The 21,462-nt window shown below is 47.1% G+C and overlaps 1 protein-coding gene across 1 annotated transcript; it reads left to right on the forward strand.

Annotated features, from left to right (window-relative positions):
* The first annotated feature begins 432 nt into the window (after window positions 1-432).
* Window positions 433-20,237, forward strand: MYD88 (MYD88 innate immune signal transduction adaptor). Its single transcript, XM_080974268.1, has 5 exons — window positions 433-846; window positions 4,705-4,839; window positions 8,020-8,200; window positions 13,084-13,175; window positions 13,862-20,237. Exons 1-5 carry the CDS (start codon window positions 504-506, stop codon window positions 14,014-14,016), a joined length of 906 nt encoding a protein of 301 aa, XP_080830394.1. The 5' UTR covers window positions 433-503; the 3' UTR covers window positions 14,017-20,237.
* Window positions 20,238-21,462: the final 1,225 nt, after the last annotated feature.

Consider the following 21,462-nt stretch of genomic DNA (forward strand, 5'->3'; position numbering starts at 1 on the left):
CTAAGGCAGAGCTTTCCAAACTTTTCCTGATGGTGACATGCTATTTTTGCACGCATCATTTCACAACACAGTAATTCAGTTTTACTTGCAAATTGTCGGTTAAACTAACCCCTTTCTAATCCCCGGGAGGAACGTGGGGAGCGTTCGCGCGACAAACCTACACACTGCAGCTGTAACGACAGAGTTTGGAAAGCTCTGGGCTAAGGACAATACTCAAATTTTAATAACTAATAACAACAATTTTAGAGCCGTCTAGCTTGGCGTGGCCATCCCTGCCTCTCGCGGGAGCGCGCGTCTCATAACGTTAACCACTAGGCGCATCTATTCTGAATTTTCCAATCTGCTGGACGGATGCGTCCAGCAGCTGAGCCGGCACCAAAAGCGAAACCGGTTTGGAGGCTCATCATCTCCTCCTCCTGCTCCGCCCCGTCGGGGAAGTTGCGAAAGCGGCCGCGGGGGCAGGAAAGGGAAGGCGGCGAGGCGAGAGAGAGCCCAGGCGCGCGATGGCGGAGGTCGCTGCTGTTGGCGCCGCTGGCGCGTCTCCGTCCTCCCCGTCGGAAGAAGACTCGGTGCCGCTGGTGGCGCTCAACTACTCGGTGCGCCGCCGCCTGGGGCTCTTCCTCAACCCGCGCGCCCCGGTGGCCTCCGACTGGACGGCGCTGGCCGAGGAGCTGGGCTACGACTACCTAGAGATCAAGCACTTCGAAAGCAAGGCCGACCCCACCGAGAGCCTCTTGGCCGACTGGCAGAAGCGCTGCCCCGGCGGCGCCACCGTGGGCCGCCTCCTGGGGCTGCTGCGCCTCCTCGGCCGCCGAGACGTCCTGGCTGACCTGGGGACCAGCATCGGTGAGCAAACAGGGCCCGGGGACGCCCCTGATTCTCGCCCTCCCCCCGTCCCGTCGATGCCCCCTCTGCCCCAGTCCAAGGGGGGAGACACCTCTCCTCTCTCTCCCCGCGCCCTGTTTTACGCACGGCCTCTCCAGAATGAGCGCCCTGTTTTACGCACGGCCTCTCCTTTCTGTTGCGCCCCAATACCCAGTTCCCAACAGAGGAGGCTTTGCGCCCATCCTCGGAGCCGCCGGGGCGTCGCCGGTTGGATTTCTGCCTGTAAGGGAGCAGTTTCCCGGAGAGAGAGAGGAAATGGCCACTGATATTCTTCCTCCCTCTTCCTAACGTCTTGGTTTTGTTTCCTTCTTGACGCTTCCTCGTTGTTTAGCACTCCTGTTTGAAGCTGTTTTGGTTCCGGGTGTGTTACTGCAAAGCTGTTGCTTTTGTTTGTTTGCTTTAACTTAAAAACATTTCATAGGATCATAGAATTATAAGGTTGGAAGGGGCACCCGGGGTCATCTAGTCCAACCCACTGCAGTTCAGGAATCCCAACTATTGACAGATGGACGTCCAGCCTCTGCTTCTAAACCTCCATTAAAGGAGAGTCCACTCCCAAACAGCTCTTACTGGAAGACCTTTCAGTGGGTGTTTGAGCTCTCTGCTCTTAGCATCATAAAGTTCCTTGTGCTGTTTAGCCAGAATCTCTTTTCTTGTACAGTGGCACCTCGGGTTACAGACACTTCGGGTTACAGACTCCGCTAACCCAGAAATAGTACCTCGGGTTAAGAACTTTGCTTCAGGATGAGAACAGAAATCGTGGCCTGGCAGCAGCGGGAGGCCCCATTAGCTAAAGTGGTACCTCAAGTTAAGAACGGACCTCTGGAACGAATTAAGTTCTTAACCTGAGGTACCACTGTAACTTGAATCCATTGGTTCCAGCCCTACCAGAAGAAAACACACTTGCTTCATCAAGAGAAAGCAAGTCTTTCTTTCTTTCTTTCTTTCTTTCTTTCTTTCTTTCTTTCTTTCTTTCTGTAGCTGAAGAGTTTTTAGGGAGCTGTACAGCTGAAGGGTCCCTGCTCCTGCCAACCTAGCAGTTTGAAAGCACGTCAAAGTGCATGTAGATAAATAGGTACCGCTCCAGTGGGAAGGTATACAGTGGTACCTCTGGTTAAGTACTTAATTCATTCCAGAGGTCTGTACTTAACCTGAAACTGTTCTTAACCTGAAGCACCACTTTAGCTAATGGGGCCTCCTGCTGCCGCCATGCCGCCGGAGCACAATTTCTGTTCTCATCCTGAAGCAAAGTTCTTAACCTGAAGCACTATTTCTGGGTTAGCGGAGTCTGTAACCTGAAGCGTATGTCACTTGAAGTGTATGTAAGCCGAGGTACCACTGTACGGCGTTTCCGTGCGCTGCTCTGGTTCGCCAGAAGCGGCTTAGTCCTGCTGGCCACATGACCCGGAAAAACTGTCTGCGAACAAACGCCAGCTCCCTCAGCCAGTAAAGCGAGATGAGCGCCGCAACCCCAGAGTCGTTCGCAACTGGACTTAATGGTCAGGGGTCCCTTTACCTTTTTACAGCTGCATTCCCGAGTACCTCTACCCGGCTATGGCATACCCTTTGTCCATCATTACAAAAAACACAACAGCAGCACCAAGGAATGAGAACCCAAACTAGCGACTGATATTTGAAGCAGCAACAAAATCTAAAGCTTGGCGTCATTTTGTGTTTTGTTTGCTGCATTTATATCCTGCCTTTTTCTCTCAGGGACCTCAAGATGGCATACCCGATTCTGCCCCTTCTGGGCTCTGCCCCTCCTCTTTCAGTCCCAACAGCAACCCTGTGGGGTAGGTTAGGCTGAAAGACGACTGTGACTGGCCCAAGGTCACCCAGCGAACTACATTCCTGGGTGGGAATTTGAACCCGGGTCTCCAGGGTCCTAAGCCGGCACTCTAACCACTGCACCACACTGCCTCTCTTGCATGGCTGTAGGTTGTGCTTGCTCCTGCAATCCTCAATCTGCATGTCCTTTTTTAGATGCTGTTGCACTGTTTCCCACAGGGTAGATTTGATTTAAAATGAATCAATTTAAATCACTAGTCAGACTTGATTTAAATCATTTTTTTAACAGAAAGACTCATTCTTGTTGGTATAATCTTAATATTTACAACCAAATGAAGGTTTCATTTTTGGAATCATAAATTTTCAGAGTAGTTTTTACAGATAATTATGAAGTTATTGTGAGGTTTAATAAGTTAACTGTTTATATGTGGACAACTTTTTTGCTGTACTTTATTGAAAGGAGAAAAATCATCAGTTTTATTATTTAAACAATTTATTTAACTAAGACAATAACATAGCATAGGTATCCATGTTTGTTAACTGATGTGGTTAAACAATTTTTTAAAAAAACTTAGACTGAGTGTTAGCACACATGAAAAACTTAAAACAAATCCTTATTTCCTAATGAATAGTCTTTGGACTATAATGTAACTTCAATAGAAAGACCTTTTCCTCCAAAAGCATTTTATTTTAAAAATCCAATTTAAATTTTAAAGGAATCTGATTTAAATAAAAAAAATTATTATTATTTTTTTAAAATCATTGATTTTTATCCACCCTGGTTTCCCAACCAGCATGGCCAATGCTCAGGGATAGTGGAAGATGCAGTTCAGTAACACCTGAGGAGCCCAGGCTCCTTATCCTTGCCCCAGAGTGTTCCCCAGCGCCTAACAAATCCAAACCCCTCTGTCTGTCCCCAGTGGCAGCCTAGTGTTTGCTACAAGAAAGTTCCCAACCAGAGCAGGTGGAGATCTGCACCCTCTCCATTTCCGTCCCCCAAGATCTTGCAAATCTGAGATATACTGCCCCAGGACATGGAGGCTCCACTATCATACAATACTCACCTGACCTCTGCATGCTAGTTGCATGAGGTTGAGCTGATTCTTTTTTTAAAAAAATAATTTTTATTCATTTTAAAACATATTAATTGTCGTACATACCACAAAACTTCACATCTTATACAATTTTTTGGACTTCCATCAGCACCTCTGATGACCCCCCATTTTTATGATTTCTTCTGCATTTCTTAAATTCATATTGCCTTTAATTATCTTAACTAGCATCGTCCTTTTCATCCAATTATGCAATAATTCAAATTATTCACCTCACAAAACTTCCTGCAAACCTACAAATGTAATCTGATCATCACAATTACTTTTCAGATAGTCCGTAAATTTACGCCAATCTTCTGTGAATCTCTGGTCCCGCTGGTTTTCTTCCCATTAGTTTATCTAATTCTGCATAGTCCATCAATTTCATCCTCCAATCTTCTTTCGTCGGTAATTCTTCTTGCTTCCATTTTTGTGCCAGTAATATTCTTGCTGTCATCATTGCGTATAAAAACAGCTTACAATCATTTCTATTTATATCATCCCCTACAATGCCCAATAAAAAAGCTTCTGGTGTTTTAATAAATGCATATTTCAACATTTTTTTCATCTCATTGTATATAATTTCCCAGAAGTTTTTCACCTTTTTACATTCCCACCACATATGGTTAAATGTTCCTTCTTTTTCTTTACATTTCAAGCATTTATTGTTTACCTTATACATTTTTGCCAATTTAACGGGTGTAGAGATTGAGCTGATTCAGGGTCAGTTTGGGCTTGTGAGTCCCCATCATTGGCTTTAGGGTATTGGCCCAGGAAGAGAGATTTAACCTCCTCCTGCTCCCTCTAGCCCATGTTTCCTGTGTTTGTGGTTTAGCACTGAGCAGAGGAGGCTGTCGTGCGGACGGGCCCCAAACCGCAAACGAAGCATACCCAGAAACAGGCCTTATTATTATTATTTTTGTTCTCTGACTCTTTGCAGAAGAAGATTGCAAGAAGTACCTGCGGAGGAAACAGCAGGAGGAGGCGGAGAGGCCCGTTCAGGTCCCGGCAGTGGACAGCAGTATCGCACGGTCATCTGAACTGCAGGGCATCACTACGCGAGATGACCCCCTTGGTAAAAGAAATGAAAAAAACCATAAGATTATTTGATTCGGAAAAGATGGTCTGGGTGAGAGCGAACAGTGTTTATGCAGACACTGAAAGGAAGAGGAAATGAGATGTGCTGGTCCCGGGGGGAGGTTATCGTGGGGCGAGGTCCAGGACCTGAGTCGAGGGGCGGCAGACAGTCCTCCACGGGTGAAGCGGGGTCCGAAGCGAGGAGCCGGGCAAGGACAGGAACTCTGTGGGAACAGGACTGGGTGCTGGCTGAAACAGCTCTTCAACGACGTTGCTTCCGCAACCTGGGACCGGGCTGACTGGCCTTTATCTTCTCTGAGGCCAGGGGCGGTCCCGGCCCCCAGGAGACCCACTTCTCCTGGCCTTAAGGCGAGCACTCCTCCTGGGAGAAACCAGTTCCCTCCGCCTCTCTGCCCTGAGCCTCTGCAGTTCAGGAGAGGCTGAAGGGTTACTGGACCCAGGGGGAGACTCACCTTCCCCTGACAGGGCTGGGAGAGGCGCACCTGTAGGCAATGGGTCCTCAACCCCCTCAGGAGCCAGAGTGGATTCACCTGGTGCCTGCTCCTGAGGATCCGGCACAGGTGCAGGCGCTTCAGAATCAAGGCCTTGCCCCAGTTCAGCCGGCCCTGGAGGCGGGGACTCCTGTGCAGGCTGGGATTCCTCCGGTTCAGCCTCTGAATCGGATTCCCAGGCCATCACATGAGATAACTTTCCCACCTTTTGTGGCTAGGGCTGATGGGCGCCTAATTTTCTGGCAGGGCTCCTGAACCTTTAACAGTTTTGCAGCACAGGCAGAAATTCAACAGATAAAGCTCCTGGCATTGCACCTCTTTGAAGCACACCTGTTGAATTTGCTTGCTGTGCAGCTGTTCAAAAGCACCAGGTAAAACGCCGTATACAACGCTAACGTCTCGTATTAAACGTAACTGACCTGCAGAAAAGACTTTATAACCTGAAAAAAAGAGACGGATGTGCATACTTTTGCAAACAGAGAAAATCTTTAATAAAAATTATTTTAAAAAGAAACAAAGAGAAAAGCACCAGGTAAAATGAGCACAATCTATCACACTCTTTTTTAATATATATATATATCATGGTAGCTAATGATTATTATTGGGAAATTAATAACACTCTTGAAAAAAGAAAGAATTAAAATGCTGGGTTTTGGGAAACCGGTGTAACCCTTGAGCACAGCGACATGATGATAAACGTGCAGCTAAACTAAGAGGGAAGACATGTGCAAGCAAGTTTTTCTTTGACCTCAGTGTTACCGCCCATGGAGGTGCCTGCATAGCTCATCGGCCTGTCTAGAATTCTTCCTGGAGGAGGGTGCTCTGTAGAGCAATGTGTTAAATGGATTTCGAGCTACGGGTACCGTATTTTTCGCTCTATAGGACGCACCAGACGATAAGACGCACCTAGTTTTGGGGGGAGGAAACAAGAAAAAAAATATTCTGAATCTCAGCAGCCAGAACAGCAAGAGGGATCTGGCTTCTGGGATAGCCTCTTGCTGTTCTGGCTTCTGGGATAGCCACTGAAGTGTCTCCTGGGCAGTGGGATGAAGGCTCCCCCTGCCAGGAAGAGGCTGCGCGCGGGTAAGCTGCCCTCTGTACCTTCTCCCATCTCCCGCAAGAACTGCGTGCTCTTTAAAGGGAGCGCGGTACTTGGGGGCTTTTCTGGGAAGTGGGGGAAGGGACAGAGTTTCGCGCTCTGTCCCGTCCCCCAAGAGCCACGCAAAGCCTCCGCAGGACAGCGGGGAGCCTTCGTCCCGCTGCCCTACGGAGGCTTCGCGGGGGCTATCCAAAAGCCAGAATAGCTAGAGGGAGCACTGCGCAGTGCTCCCTCTAGCTGTTCTAGCTTCGTGCGAAGCCTCCGCCGGGCACGGGGAGCCTTCATCCCCGTCCTACGGAGGCTTCTGGGACAGCCCGCGTAGCCTCCGCAGGGCAGCAGGGTGCCTTCATCCCGCTGCCCTGCGGAGGCTTTGCGCAGCTAAGCCCGAAGCTAGAACAGCGAGATGGAGCACTGCACAGCACTCCCTCTCCCTGTTCTGGCTTAGCCGCACAGCCTGCATTCGCTCCATAAGATGCACACACATTTCCCCTTACTTTTTAGGAGGAACAAAGTTTGTCTTATAGAGCGAAAAATACGGTAATTGCCAAGCATCTGTTACAACCGGGATAGTTTACATCCGGTTTGCAAGCAGCTAGTTTCCTGCTCTCCTGCGGCGAGTGGTTACATCCTCCAGGTGAATAGCAGGGAAGGTTTACAGCAATTTTCTTTTAGGTCTGAGGACGTTTCACAGCTCTATGTGAGCCGGGGGACGGTATTTTTTGAGAACTTGTGTGCAAGGCTGGCTCAGACGGGTAACACTTCCCCGCTCCCTCCATTCGCGCCAGTGTGGTGTAGTGGTTAGTGCATTGGTCTAGGACCCGAGAGACCAGGGTTCGAATCCCCACTCTGTCATGAAGTTCACTGGGTGGCCTTGGGCCAGTCTCTGCTTCTAAGCCTCACCTACCTCACAGGGTTGTTGTGGGGTTTAAAGGAGGAGGGAGGTAGTCCATGTTTGCCACCTTGAGAAAAAGGGAGCATATTAATACAATGAAGGCCTAAATCAGGGATGTCCAGCTGGTCGATCGTGATCTACTGGTAGTTCCCCACAAGGTTTTGGTAGATCACGGTCGATCTCTGGCTCCCTTTCCTCCTGCCCCACCCCTTCGCCCCGCCCATTAACCCCTCCCAAAAGGAACTCCCCCCAAAATGGGGCTTTCCTCCTCCCTAAAAAAAGCTCAACAATTATTTTGAGCTGAACCCCCCAAAAAGGGGGCAGATCACTGCCAGTTTTCAATTCTGAAAGTACCGTAATTTTTGCTCTATAAGACTCACTTTTTCCCTCCTAAAAAGTAAGGGGAAATGTGTGTGCGTCTTATGGAGCGAATGCAGGCTGCGCAGCTATCCCAGAAGCCAGAACAGCAAGAGGGATTGCTGCTTTCACTGCGCAGCGATCCCTCTTGCTGTTCTGACTTCTGAGAGTCAGAATATTTTTTTTCTTGTTTTCCTCCTCCAAAAACTAGGTGCGTCTTATAGAGTGAAAAATACGGTAGATAGCAGTCTCTTGAGAGTTGGCATAAATGAATGCATAATCTCATCTAGTGTTGTTTTCGTTGTTGTTTTAATTCAGGACAAACGGTAGAGATGTTTGATGCCTTCATCTGTTACTGCCCGAACGACCTTCACTTTGTGCAAGAGATGATCCAAGAGCTGGAACAGACAGAGCACAAGTTGAAGCTCTGTGTGTTCGACCGGGATGTTCTCCCCGGAACGTGCGTCTGGTCCATCACCAGCGAGCTTATAGAGACGCGGTGAGTTGAGGAATATATACCCAGGTGGGCAGCAATGGAAATATCCATTGTGCCTCCCGCAGCTCTCTGGGTTTGTTCCCAGCTAAGTTCTACTCAGGAGTAGACTCTTGATTTATAACGAGCTTAAGAAAATGTTCAAATGCTCTTTCCCTAAAAAAACCCTGAAGCCTTCCTGCTAGGAATTATAGGTCACGACATCCCAAAAAAGTTCAGGAGAGTCTTTATCTATGTGTATAGTTGCTGCCAGGATTCTAATCGCAAAAGGCTGGAAGGGAGAAGATATCCCATCTAAATCAGACTGACAAAATAAAATAAGAGAGTACGTCGAACTGGCGAGACTATCAGCAAGGTTACGAGACGTCACTGACGAAAAATTTATCAGAGTGGGACATACGTAAAAGAACATTGTCAAAAATACTAATCTGTTGGCAGGTTTTGATTGAATTTCTGTGTGCAAATAGGATAATTTTATAAAACAAAATTTATAGCAAGTTAAATAACATGGAGGAAACAAAGTTAGAGTGCGTATTTAAGGAATTTAAGCCGGGAACACAATGGGAAGATCAGAGGTCATGTTAAATTTAATTACAAATGGATGTACAAAGCGAGTATCAGTTAAGGAAGGAATTATTCTTTATTTTTGTTTTTCTATTTTGTTTTCAACATCTATTGAACATTTCTGTTATAAAGTTTTTAACCAATAAAGCATAAAAAACCAAGAGTAGACAGTGAAATCAGTAGAAGTCCACTGGATTTCAGTGGATCTGCTCTAACAGTGGGTTCAGCCTTCTGCCCCCAAACACCCCCCCCCATTAAATAAAATTACTTAAAAGAATGCAACTCCCAATACAACTGCTTGTTCAATTCATTCTGAAACAACTGAGACCTTACAAAACTTGCTGCGTTTTTCCAGTAACTTGTTGGAACATTGATCAACAATCAGCTGGTAAATACCTTTATTCTAAGCAATCTAGAATAATTAGGAACTAGTTAACAAGCCTAGTTTTTAAAAACGTATTGCATTCCTTTTGTATTATTTTAAGGCTGGGGGAAAGTGGCTGTAATATTTATTTGCTTTAGGAACTTTTATGCTGCCCATCAACACTTACTTTATTCATTCATTTATTCATTCATAATTGAATTTATAGCCCACCTTTTCCTCCAAGGAGCTCAAAGTGGCTCACATGTTTCTCTCCCTCAGTTAATCCCCACAAGTTTCTCCCCCTCACATGTTTCTCTCCCTCAGTTAATCCCCACAAGTAGCAGAAAAGAGAATCTATTGCTGTGAGTTAGGTTAGGCCAGGGGTCTGCAACCCGTGGCTCCGGAGCCGCATGTGGCTCTTTTACACCTTTGCTGCGGCTCCGGGGCGGATACTAGCGAGGGGAGGAGGCGCATTGTGCGCCCCGACACTCCCCACTGTGGCGGGCGCTGTACTGGCTGTGACGTCGCATGGGGGCGGTGCGTGCGTTAGTCACGCACCGTCCCGACGTCACCTTCCCGCCCGCTACATTGTAAGGGGCATGTACGCTGGTCACTGCATTGAAAGGGGGCATGTACGCTGGTCACTGTTTTGAAGGGGAGTGAAGAACACACACACACAAAAAGGTAACTTGTTAATTTAACGTTTATTTCTATGAGGAGGAGTAATTCTTGTCAGGAAAAAGCACCAAGGCAAAAGCCAGCTCCAGATGGCTGGAATGCAAAACAGGATGTTATGGTTTACAGATGTACTGTTAGAGAAAAGGTGGAGCCTATTCTCTGTACTGAGCACCGGATGTTAGCTCAGTGTGTCATATGACCTGTGCTGGAAGTACAGGGGAGGAGGTGAGACTCTTCTGATGGAGTCTGAAGGGAACAGTCACATTTCTATGTACTGTTGAGTGACAGGAATAAAACATGTAGAAAGGACTCCTGTCTGTCTCATTTCTCCTCCCTGGGAGAATGCAGGGAGGGAGAGAGAAGCAGAGAAGCAGAGGGTGTGTTCTATCTCACGACTAATGAGAAGAATCGCCGGGTTTGTTTACCTAGCCTGCCGGGAGACGCAGCGGAGAGGTCATCAAGTATCTCACTCAGTTGCCCGGGGGAGGCCAGTTTACCTCTGACTGTGAGTTGAAGATACTAACAATTCTGAGGGGTCAAACAAAGAAATAATAAAAAAGTGACAAAAAAGTTATTTTTATAATGACGAGTTTTGCGGCTCCCAGGTTTTTTTTCTTCGGAAACGGGTCCAAGTGGCTCTTTTTGTCTTAAAGGTTGCAGACCCCTGGGTTAGGCTGAGGGGCAGTGAGTAGCCCAAGGTTACCCAGTATGTTTCATGGCAGAGTGGGGATTCGAACCCTGGTCTCCCAGGTCCTAGACTGACACTGTAACCACTACACCACACTGGCTGCCGAGGGCCTCTTCACAATGTATTTTTATTACACCTACTTGTTTCTAAAGTTTGATTTTTACTGGTGTTTTAAATAATATTTTGTGCTATTTTATGTAAATCACTAGGATTTTCATTTCTTTTTGATCAAGTTTTGTTGAATAAAAATAAATAAAACACTACCCCTCAAAAAACTACACAGTAAAAATAGTAGTGATGAAAAAAGGAATTGGCAGAATAGAACAGCCCAGAAAAAACTGAGAATGAAATCGGTGCTGAAAAGGTTGTAATTTAATGGATTTTATCATTATCTATTCAGTCCAGCATCCTATTCTCACAGCGGCCAACCGGATGCCTGATATTTATTTATTTTGTTTATGAATTGCTTCCAGTGAGGCATCCCAAAGCAATTTAGGATATAAATTAAGTAAAACAGTTACATTTAAAAAAAAAAAAAAACCCCACCTGCATGTGTCATATATAAAATAAATTGTAAGGCTGTTGTCATGCTGCAGTTCACATGGCTGCCTGTTGGTGGCTGTAGCAACTCCAGCATGACGACAAAACAGCAGGCAGGCAAGTCAGCCAGCAGTGCGGGCGGAACATAAAACCACTGAAATCCAATAGAAATACCAAGTGGAATGAAGATCTCCATGTAGAAGTCTTGCTATGGCAAGCTCAGAAGCAGGACCTGAGCACAACAGCACTCCCACACACACACACACACACCCCTGCAATTTGCGGTAATTGATTCCTTACTGTATGCCATTCCCAGGCGCCACCTGGATATCGGGAGATTGTGGTCCGTGCATTTTTAAATAAATAAGTGGTCTTCAAAGCCCAGTGATGTTTAAGATGGAGACAGCCAGAGGGAGCAGCTTTTCCTAAGACTGTGTAACAGTAAGCCGGAGATTTGGGATCCCTATCTACCTCTGCAACTGGTCCCATCCACCTCCTGGCAAATAGAAGGGGAAGAAATGGAGGCAGTGAGAGATTTTACTTTCTTGGGCTCCATGATCACTGCAGATGGTGACAGCAGCCACAAAATTAAAAGACGCCTGCTTCTTGGGAGAAAAGCAATGAAAAACCTAGACAGCATCTTAAAAAGCAGAGACATCACCTTGCCAACAAAGGTCTGTATAGTTAAAACTATGGTTTTCCCAGTAGTGATGTATGGAAGTGAGAGCTGGACCATAAAGAAGGCTGATCGCCAAAGAATGGATGCTTTTAAATTATGGTGCTGGAGGAGACTCTTGAGAGTCCCATGGACTGCAAGAAGATCAAACCTCTCCATTCTGAAGGAAATCAGCCCTGAGTGCTCACTGGAAGGACAGATCCTGAAGCTGAGGCTCCAGTACTTTGGCCACCTCATGTGAAGAGAAGACTCCCTGGAAAAGACCCTGATGTTGGGAAAGATGGAGGGCACAAGGAGAAGGGGACGGCAGAGGACGAGATGGTTGGACGGTGTTCGCAAAGCTACCAGCATGAGTTTGACCAAACTGCGGGAGGCAGTGGAAGACACTGGCGTGCTCTGGTCCATGGGGTCACGAAGAGTCGGACACGACTAAACAACTAAACAACAACACCATCTACCTTTGCATATGGTCACAGAGAAGAAGAGGAGGAGAGGCTGACAAATACTTTACAGTCCGTATTCGTATAGTCAGGCTCTGCTTTGCAGTTTGGGTCGGATGCAGTTTTGGGGCTAGATTAAGATGTTTCTTGTCACTTTAAAGTATTGGGACTAGGCAGATGCAGAAAGGGAAGGCAGATGTGCGGAGACTGAAGAGAAGATGTGCATATGTGGGGAGTGCCTTGTGGCCTATGACCCACACATCTTTCAGGCTCCCCGTTACCCACTAGGCCAGAGGTCCTTAATCTTTTTTCTCTGGGCCACACTTTCAGAATAAAAGTTTGCTGGCGCCGCACCAAGTATTTTATCAACAAGAAATACAGTGGTACCTCAGGTTAAGTACTTAATTCGTTCCGGAGGTCTGTTCTTAACCAGAAACTGTTCTTAACCTGAAGCACCACTTTAGCTAATGGGGCCTCCTGCTGCCGCCGCGCCGCCGGAGCATGATTTCTGTTCTCATCCTGAAGCAAAGTTCTTAACCTGAAGCACTATTTCTGGGTTAGCGGAGTCTGTAACCTGAAGCGTATGTAACCTGAGGTACCACTGTACACTGGGAAACAAAAAGAAACAACTTGATTTAAAACATACAACACAACCGCTTTATAATGTGATCACGGGACATCCAGGAAGTATAAAACAACACAGCTACAGAAGAACAGGAGTCATTCTCAAAGAGTATTGACTGTCCTTGAATCTTCCCACCATTCTTGCCATTCTCTCCTTTGAGGACCACTGCACTAGGTCGTACATAGAGCTCCGAAAACGCCCCGTTCCCTGTTGGTCAGAACACTTCCAGTTGCCTAGGCTTCATCCTCTCGGTTGTCCGCTCACTTTTCACAAACGTGTTTTCTCTGTTCTGTGTTTTTTTTTAAAAACTTCAGGTGCCGGAAAATGGTGGTAGTGATTTCGGATGACTACCTTGATAGCGAAGCCTGTGACTTCCAGACCAAGTTTGCCCTCAGCCTCTCCCCAGGTAAACACCTGCATGGGCTAGCTGATCCATATTGTTCCTACTTATTTGTTAAATTTATTATCCGCTTCCTGTGAGGCACCCTGGATCCTGTGTGTGTGTGTGTGTGTGTGTGTGTGTATGGAGGACGGAGTAAAGGTAAAGGGACCCCTGACCATTAGGTCCAGTCATGGACGACTCTGGGGTTGTGGCTCTCATCTCGCTTTATTTGCCGAGGGAGCCGGCGTACAGCTTCCGGGTCATGTGGCCGGCATGACTAAGCCACTTCTGGCAAACCAGAGCAGCGCACGGAAACGCCATTTACCTTCCCGCCAGAGCGGTACCTATTTATCTACTTGCACTTTGACGTGCTTTCGAACTGCTAAGTTGGCAGGAGCTGGGACCGAGCGATGGGAGCTCACCCCGTCATGGGGATTTGAACCACCGACCTGATCAGCAAGTTCTAAGCTCTGTGGTTTAACCCACAGCGCCACCCGCGTCCCTTATGGGGGGATGGAGAGGAAGGGGTAAAAGGGAAATTCTCAAAAAAAGGTTTTCTGAGAAATTTTGACTCTGCTCTGACGCAGAGCCTCGTTGGAGCTCAGAAAGGAAAGTGGGGGCAGCTGTTTCCTGCCTCTCTGTGAAAGAGAGAGGAAGAAGGTCTCAGGCCATCTCTTATGTCACATTCCCATGTTGGCTTCCTCTTTCAGGAGCTCGCCTCAAGCGCCTCATTCCAGTTAAGTGCAAAAGCATGAAGAAGGAGTTCCCAAGCATCCTCAGGTTCATCACGGTTTGCGACTACACCAACCCTTGCACTAAGAAATGGTTCTGGATGCGGCTGGCCAAGTCCCTGTTGCTCCCATGATGCAAAGCCATGAGGCTGAGTGTCTTGCGTCGTGACTTGAACTGCGTCTTGAAGAAGGGATGTTTGGGGGGGGGTGGGCCTAAGTCTTTCTTAGGCTTTGCCATGAAACCAACTTGCGCTAAACCCTTGCCTCACGGAGTCTCCAAAACAACCCCGTTCCTCGGAAGCCCGTCCATTTTAAAAAGGAGGGCTAGAAAGTACTGAGAACTGCAGCTGCTCCTGAGCTTTTGGGTCAACGTTTCCTGATTTCAGCTGATTTCCTCCTTGTGAAACAGGGGAATTGAGAAAGAATGAACACGGGCAGGAGAAAGCTTTCAACAGCTGCGGCTCGCAAAATGGCGGTGATCTTCTGCAAAGTGTTCAGCGGCCTCTCTTTCTGACAACTCAACAGCAACCTTTTTTTTTACTAGCACAAACCAACAAATGGACTAACGCCCCCTTCCCCAGTATCCTGTTTCTGACAAGCCTGAGTTCCTGGTGCCTTAAAATAGAGATGGATCACTGGTCTCCCAAGATCCACAACTTAAACCTGCTATTGTACAGAAGGATAACCAGATTCCGCAACTCTCCCTGCCTGCCATTTGCCGTGGGCTGGAGAATTATTTTAAGTGTATGTGGGGGGCATTCCTAAGGAGGGGTTTAAGTTTGAGGTGGGCATTCCTGGAGGATCTTAGGCAGCTGCCAAGGTGTGTTTGATCCCGCCCTCACCCCAACTGCATGCCTAGAATTGGACCAACAGCCTGCCAATCCAATCCATTCTCTCTTTAATCAAAGCACTGCCTGAATCTGCGTGCCACAGCACTTCTCAACATTTTATAACGGCCAGTGGGGGAAGTGGGTTGAAACTGTGGTCTCTGTTTTCTTTCAAGCTTTCTGCTTCCTAAACCTTGCCCTAGCACTTTTAAAAGCATGTTGGGATTTTCTGCTCTTTGGGTCCGTCGAGTTTCCCAAGAATCTGCCTGCCTGCGAAGCTGTGGATAGGAAGGAACCCCTACAATTCAAACAATATGTTTGCACTGCAATATGTTTGCAATGGTCATTTGCATTCTTTGCATAGCAGGCCTTAATTTGTGGAATTGCTGTCTGAGGGTGCTAATCAGCACAGGGGCGCTCCTCCTTTTAGATATCACACTTTGTTTTACAGAGTTTTTTGCAGTCCTCATGGAAGGGCAGAAAGACTAGTGGTTATCTGGCACAACCCATTCTCCACGCTCACAAATGCACTCATCCTGTCTGGTGGCAGAAGAGAATGTGGCTCAGGCCACGTTTTAAAGTGACCTGACCTATGTGGACTGTAATGCAGTTATTAGTCAGATTGCTCACTTATCTGAACTTTGCAATGTAGTTTCAGTTGTTGTTTTTTTAAAAATGCATTTTCAGACACATTTAAAGGAGGTGGGGAGCTGCGTGGAAAAGCGTAACGTACATAATTTGGAGGGAAGCACAAAATGTGTATTTTGTGAGGAATGCATACAGCCAAAATGCAAGCCCATAGGACAGGCCAGATGTAGGACGGTGCATGTGAAATTGGCACAGACCTAGAACTGGCTCATCCATCCATAATTTGTTCCTTCCGCCCCCATCCATGTTTGCAGTCTGGACCACTCTGTGCCACAGCTTAAGAATTCCTTGCCAGAATTCTGAAAAGTAAGTTGCAATTGCTTCCATTGTACACATGGGAGTGTTGAAACTTTCAGGAAGCAACCCCACCCCCGAGCCCACCAAATGAGTCCATGGCAGAAGTGAGACCTTTAGGTCTTCTCTAGATCCATTAATCTACCAGCAGTGGTGAGGACCTTCTTCCCCATAGGCCAAGTAGGGGGTGGGATGAATGCTACATATATTGCATACTCCTTAGTGCTTCATTGGTAGATGGTATAGTCAATCAGCCCTGAGTGCTCACTGGAAGGACAGATCCTGAAGCTGAGGCTCCAATACTTTGGCTACCTCATGAGAAGAGAAGACTCCCTGGAAAAGACCCTGATGTTGGGAAAGATGGAGGGCACAAAGAGAAGGGGACTACAGAGGATGAGATGGTTGGACGGTGTTCTCGAAGCTACCAGCAAGCTGCGGGAGGGTGGAGGACAGGGGTGCCTGGCTTGTTCTGGTCCATGGGGTCACGAAGAGTCAGACATTACTAAACAACAACAACAACAGTCAATCACGATTAACGGCACACCATGGTTTGGTGTTACATGTTTGAGTCTTGGCTCTCGAGCTCTCCATGCTGCTCCCACATACTCTGCTTAATTAGTTAATTCCTGGTTTGCAACAAACCATAATTTGCCATTGCATCTGACCCAACAAACTATGGCTTGTGCTTGTTCTGCAAAACTAGAGCTCAAGCAATGGTTTGCAGGGGAAGCACAAGCCATAGTTTATGGAATCATAGAGTTGAAGGGAAGCAAGAGGGTCATCTGGTCCAACCCCCTGCAATGTAGGAATCTCAACTGAAGCATCCCTGACAGATGGCCATCCAGGTTTGCTGCAAGCCAGGAAGTAACTGACTAACTGGATCTTGCGAGGGGAGGAATGAGTGTACGAGCGCTGAGTTGAGGACCAGGGGTTAGCCAGTCTTCTACTATTATAAAAGCACAAAAAGAGATCTCATAGATGTGTCCCATGCTGTGCCAAACTTTTCCATGAGTTCTAGCCCAGATAGCAATATTGAGAATAGCTTGATAGGAATAAGGGCATTTTCAGAGAAGATAAATTGTGGATATTATAAGGAAAACAAGTGGGTTGTACAAAAAAAAGGCACATTCTGGAATGCTGCTGTTCAGGATTGCTCTGTTTCTTCTCCCTCTGTCTAACAACCAGCATTTTGTTGTGATGGAATATGCTTAGCCCCCATCAGGCCTTTTGTTTTTAAGGGTAGTCCTCTCTTTGGTACTTCTGCAAACTTTGGGGTCCCCACAAGCCAGCCTTCCTTGTGCGCGCGATGCCATTTTGGCACACATGTTTAGGCAGACACAGGCTGAACATCACCAACAGATTCTCTCCAAATAATGTGGCAAGTCAAAATAAAAGTGCCTTAGTTTCGTTGGGGCAAATTGAGTTAGAGAACAGTTCTGCTGCATTTCCTGGTAGACGTGTCTCTAGTTTGCATCTGGGAGGCTGCCCTCGGGAGACAATAGGAGAGCCAGTGTGGTGTAGTGGTTAAGAGCGGTAGACTCGTAATCTGGGGAACCGGGTTCGCGTCTCCGCTCCTCCACACGCAGCTGCTGGGTGACCTTGGGCCAGTCACACTTCTTTGAAGTCTCTCAGCCCCACTCACCTCACAGAGTGTTTGTTGTGGCAGAGGAAGGGAAAGGAGATTGTTAGCGGCTTTGAGACTCCTTCGGGTAGTGATAAAGCGGGATATCAAATCCACTCTTCTCTTCAATGATCAGAGTTCATTGAGGCTCTTTTTTATTAAAAAAAAATCCTGATTGATCTACCTCTCCTTGCGTGTGTTTACACAGGCTGGATTTGGCAGGGTATTCTAACCGCACCCTGTTGCTCACCATTTCCAGTTCAACTCGGCCCACTACGTGCTTGCTTTCAAATTTTTTGAACTCCACTCAACCCTGCCACCCCGAAAACGTTTTCCCTGTGACCTCCAGAAATGAAAGACTGGGAGGAATGGGTGCTCGGTTAATCCTTGGATTTTTCTCTGGGTGTGCATTCCATATCCATCTATGTACAGAGATATGTCCGAGGATGAGGATATATTATGTGCCCAAACAGAATAATTCTAAGCCACGATAGCTGATTGGAACCTCCATACAGAGGGACACTGTACTTCTGCTTACCAAATACTGTGGGAAACAAGAAGGGCAGCCTGGCCCTGGAGTTGCTTGTGGTATTCAGGCTCTTTGTGGTGGTTTGCAAATAATAATAATAATAATAATTATACCCCCGCCCATCTGGCTGGGTTTCCCCAGCCACTCAGGGCAGCTCCCAACAGAATATTAAAAACATGATAAAACATCAAACATTAAAAACTTCTCTAAATGGCTGCTTTCAGATGTCTTCTAAAATTCAGATACAGTGGACGCTCGGGTTGCGAATGTGATCTGTGCGGGATGCACGTTTGCAACCCGCAGTGGTGTGTCTGCGCACGCACGGGTTGCAATTCGGTGCTTCTGCGCATGCGCAAAGCGCGATTTAGCGCTTCTGCGCATGCACGACCACTGAAACCCGGAAGTAACCCATTCCAGTACTTCCGGGTTTTGGTGGGTCCGTAACCCAAAAAAACGCAACCTGAAGCGTCTGTAACCTGAGGCATGACTATAGTTGTTTATTTCCTTGACATCTGATGGGAGGGCGTTCCACAAGGTGGGTGCCGCTACCGGGAAGGCCCTGTGTCTGGTTCCCTGTAGCTTCACTTATCGCAGTGAGGGAACCGCCAGAAGGCCCTTGCAGCTGGACCTCAGTGTCCAGCTCTGCTACTGGTATACCTTCCAGGGAAAGGTGAATCTTAAGCTAAACGCAAGCTCTTTACAAAATGGCGGTTCTCAGCATTCCGAAGAAGTGGGCTGCAGCGCAATTATTCCTAGGCAGGGAATAATACCCGATGTGATGTCTGTAAACTAAATTGGTGCATCGTCTGTTGTCCTTGTGTTGTATTACATTCCTGAGTGTTGCAGAGACCTTCCTTCAGATCCCATGCACTTTGAAATAGTTCCTATCATTATATATGAACGAGACAGACTGCGACAGCTACTTAGAAAACAGGGAACTGTGTTTTCAAAGAAAATAATGATTGAAAACTGCAGCTGGGTATGCACTTAAACCACTTAACTCAGTGGAACTAACTTCTCAGTAATAGCACTGCACAGTCATCCCCTCCCCTCATGATTGCATGGTTCAGTTCTGCAATCCCAAAATGGTTTATACTCTTTCCCCCACTTCTTCACATGTTAAACTGTGGATCTTACAAGGTGTAAGGATGGCCACTAAAAATACATGGAGGACAAGGCTATGAATGGCTGCCCACCATGATGGCTGTGTTCTTGGAAACCATGTGCTGGGAATCGCAGGTGGGCAAAATGTTTTGCATTCATCTCCTTGCGAGCTTCCCCTAAAGCATGGGTAGGCAAACTAAGGCCCGGGGGCTGGATCCAGCACAATCGCCTTCTCAATCCGGCCCATGGATGGTCCGGGAATCAGCATGTTTTTACATGAGTAGAATGTGTGCTTTTACAGTGGTACCTCGGGTTAAGTACTTAATTCGTTCTGGAGGTCCGTTCTTAACCTGAAACTGTTCTTAACCTGAAGCACCACTTTAGCTAATGGGGCCTCCTGCTGCCGCTGTGCCGCCGGAGCGGAGCACGATTTCTGTTCTCATCCTGAAGCAAAGTTCTTAACCTGAAGCACTATTTCTGGGTTAGTTGAGTCTGTAACCTGAAGCATCTGTAACCTGAACCGTATGTAACCCGAGGTACCACTGTATTTAAAATGCATCTCTGGGTTATTTGTGGGGCATAGGAATTCGTTCATATTATTTTTCAAAATATAGTCCGCCCCCCCGCCAAGGTCTGAGGGACAGTGGACCGGCCCCCTGCTGAAAAAGTTTGCTGACCCCTGCCCTAAAGCAACTGTAAGAACAGGACGCTGGAGGAGTTGAGCCTTTGGTCTGATTCTTGTTCCTAAATCACTGCTGAATTTCTGAATGTTGCGGGACTTTCTTGTATATTTACCTTTGTGCATACATTTAAATAATCCAGTCCCGGGTTGATCTATTGTTGGCAGAGTGCTGCCTTTGAGGAATTCGGGTTCAAATGTAGGTCTAGGGTGGCCCTGGGCAAGCTGCTTGCTCTTGTGTTTATCTCGGCTTAAACCAACCACCCAGGTTTGCGATGTGAGGACCCACCACTATTCTGAGCTCTTTTAAGAAAAAAGAGACGTACAGTGGTACCTCAGATTAAGTACTTAATTGGTTCAGGAGGTCCGTTCTTAACCTGAAACTGTTCTTAACCTGAAGCACCACTTTAGCTATTGGGGCCTTCCGCCGTCACCACGCAATTTCTGTTCTCATCCTGAAGCAAAGTTCTTAACCCGAGGTACTATTTCTGGGTTAGCAAAGTATGTAACCTGAAGTGTATGTAACCTGAAGCGTATGTAACCCGAGGTACCACTGTAAATGTATTTTTAACATTAAGGTCAAGGAGAATGCTTTGTATTAAAACCTTGGTTTAGCCACTTCGAAAACACTGGTAATAAACTGGTTTGGTTTAGTTGTTTTTTTTGGGGGGGGGGGACTGCTTGTGGTTTAGAAAATGCTTACTAGCAATTGTAAGATGGGTGCAGAGTTGCACATACTTTATAGCAGCCCTCGGTAGCCATATTTTTGGGGAAAACAATGGCTCATGCTGGCTGCTGCTGATGGGAGTTGTAATCCAGAGCATCTAGAGGACACAGAAATGAAAAACCAGTGTTTGAATTGTGCTCCGAAATGAACCAGAAGCCAGCGTGGCTGTTTTAAAATGGGCAAGGTAAGTCTCCGTACCCAGCAATCTAGCTGCAACATTCAACAGCCTCAACTGTTTCTAGTAAAGGGCAGCCCTGTATATAATTCAATGTAGTAGCTCAAACAAAAGGTTACCAAAACGTCCTCAAAAAGAACACACTAGAGTTGGAAAGGGTTTGGGAAAGCGCAAACGCAATGATAAAGGGAATGCAGCGATTCCCTGGTAAGAAAAAGTTGCAGCATTTAGGACTTAGTTGGGACGCAGGTGGCGCTGTGGGTTAAACCACAGAGGCTAGGACTTGCCGATCAGAAGGTCGGCGGTTCGAATCCCTGCGACGGGGTGAGCTCCCGTTGCTTGGTCCCTGCTCCTGCCAACCTAGCAGTTTGAAAGCACGTCAAAGTGCAAGTAGATAAATAGGTACCGCTCTGGCAGGAAGGTAAATGGCATTTCTGTGCACTGCTCTGGTTCGCCAGAAGCAGCTTAGTCATGCTGGCCACATGACCTGGAAGCTGTACGCCGGCTCCCTCGGCCAATAAGCGAGATGAGCGCCGCAACCCCAGAGTCGGTCACAACGGGACCTAATGGTCAGGGGCCCCTTTACCTTTACCTTAGTTTAGAGCAGGGTTTCCCAAACTTGGGTCTCCAGCTGTTTTGGGACTACAATTCCCATTATCCCTGACCACTGTTCCTGTTATCTAGAGGTGATGGGAGTTGTAGCCCCCAAACAGCTGGAGACCAAAGTTTGGGAAACCCTGGTTTAGAGTGAAGGCAAGTTTATAAACTAGGACTTGCCGATCAGAAGGTCGGCGGTTCGAATCCTTGTGATGGGGTGAGCTCCCGTTGCTCGGTCCCTGCTCCTGCCAACCTAGCAGTTTGGAAGCATGTCAAAGTGCAAGTAGATAAATAGGTACCGCTCTGGAGGGAAGGTAAACGGCATTTCCGTGCGCTGCTCTGGTTCGCCAGAAGCGGCTTAGTCATGCTGGCCACATGA

This window comes from Podarcis pityusensis, assembly GCF_964106645.2.
Source record: "Podarcis pityusensis genome assembly, chromosome: 12".
Taxonomy (NCBI): Eukaryota; Metazoa; Chordata; class Lepidosauria; order Squamata; family Lacertidae; genus Podarcis; species Podarcis pityusensis.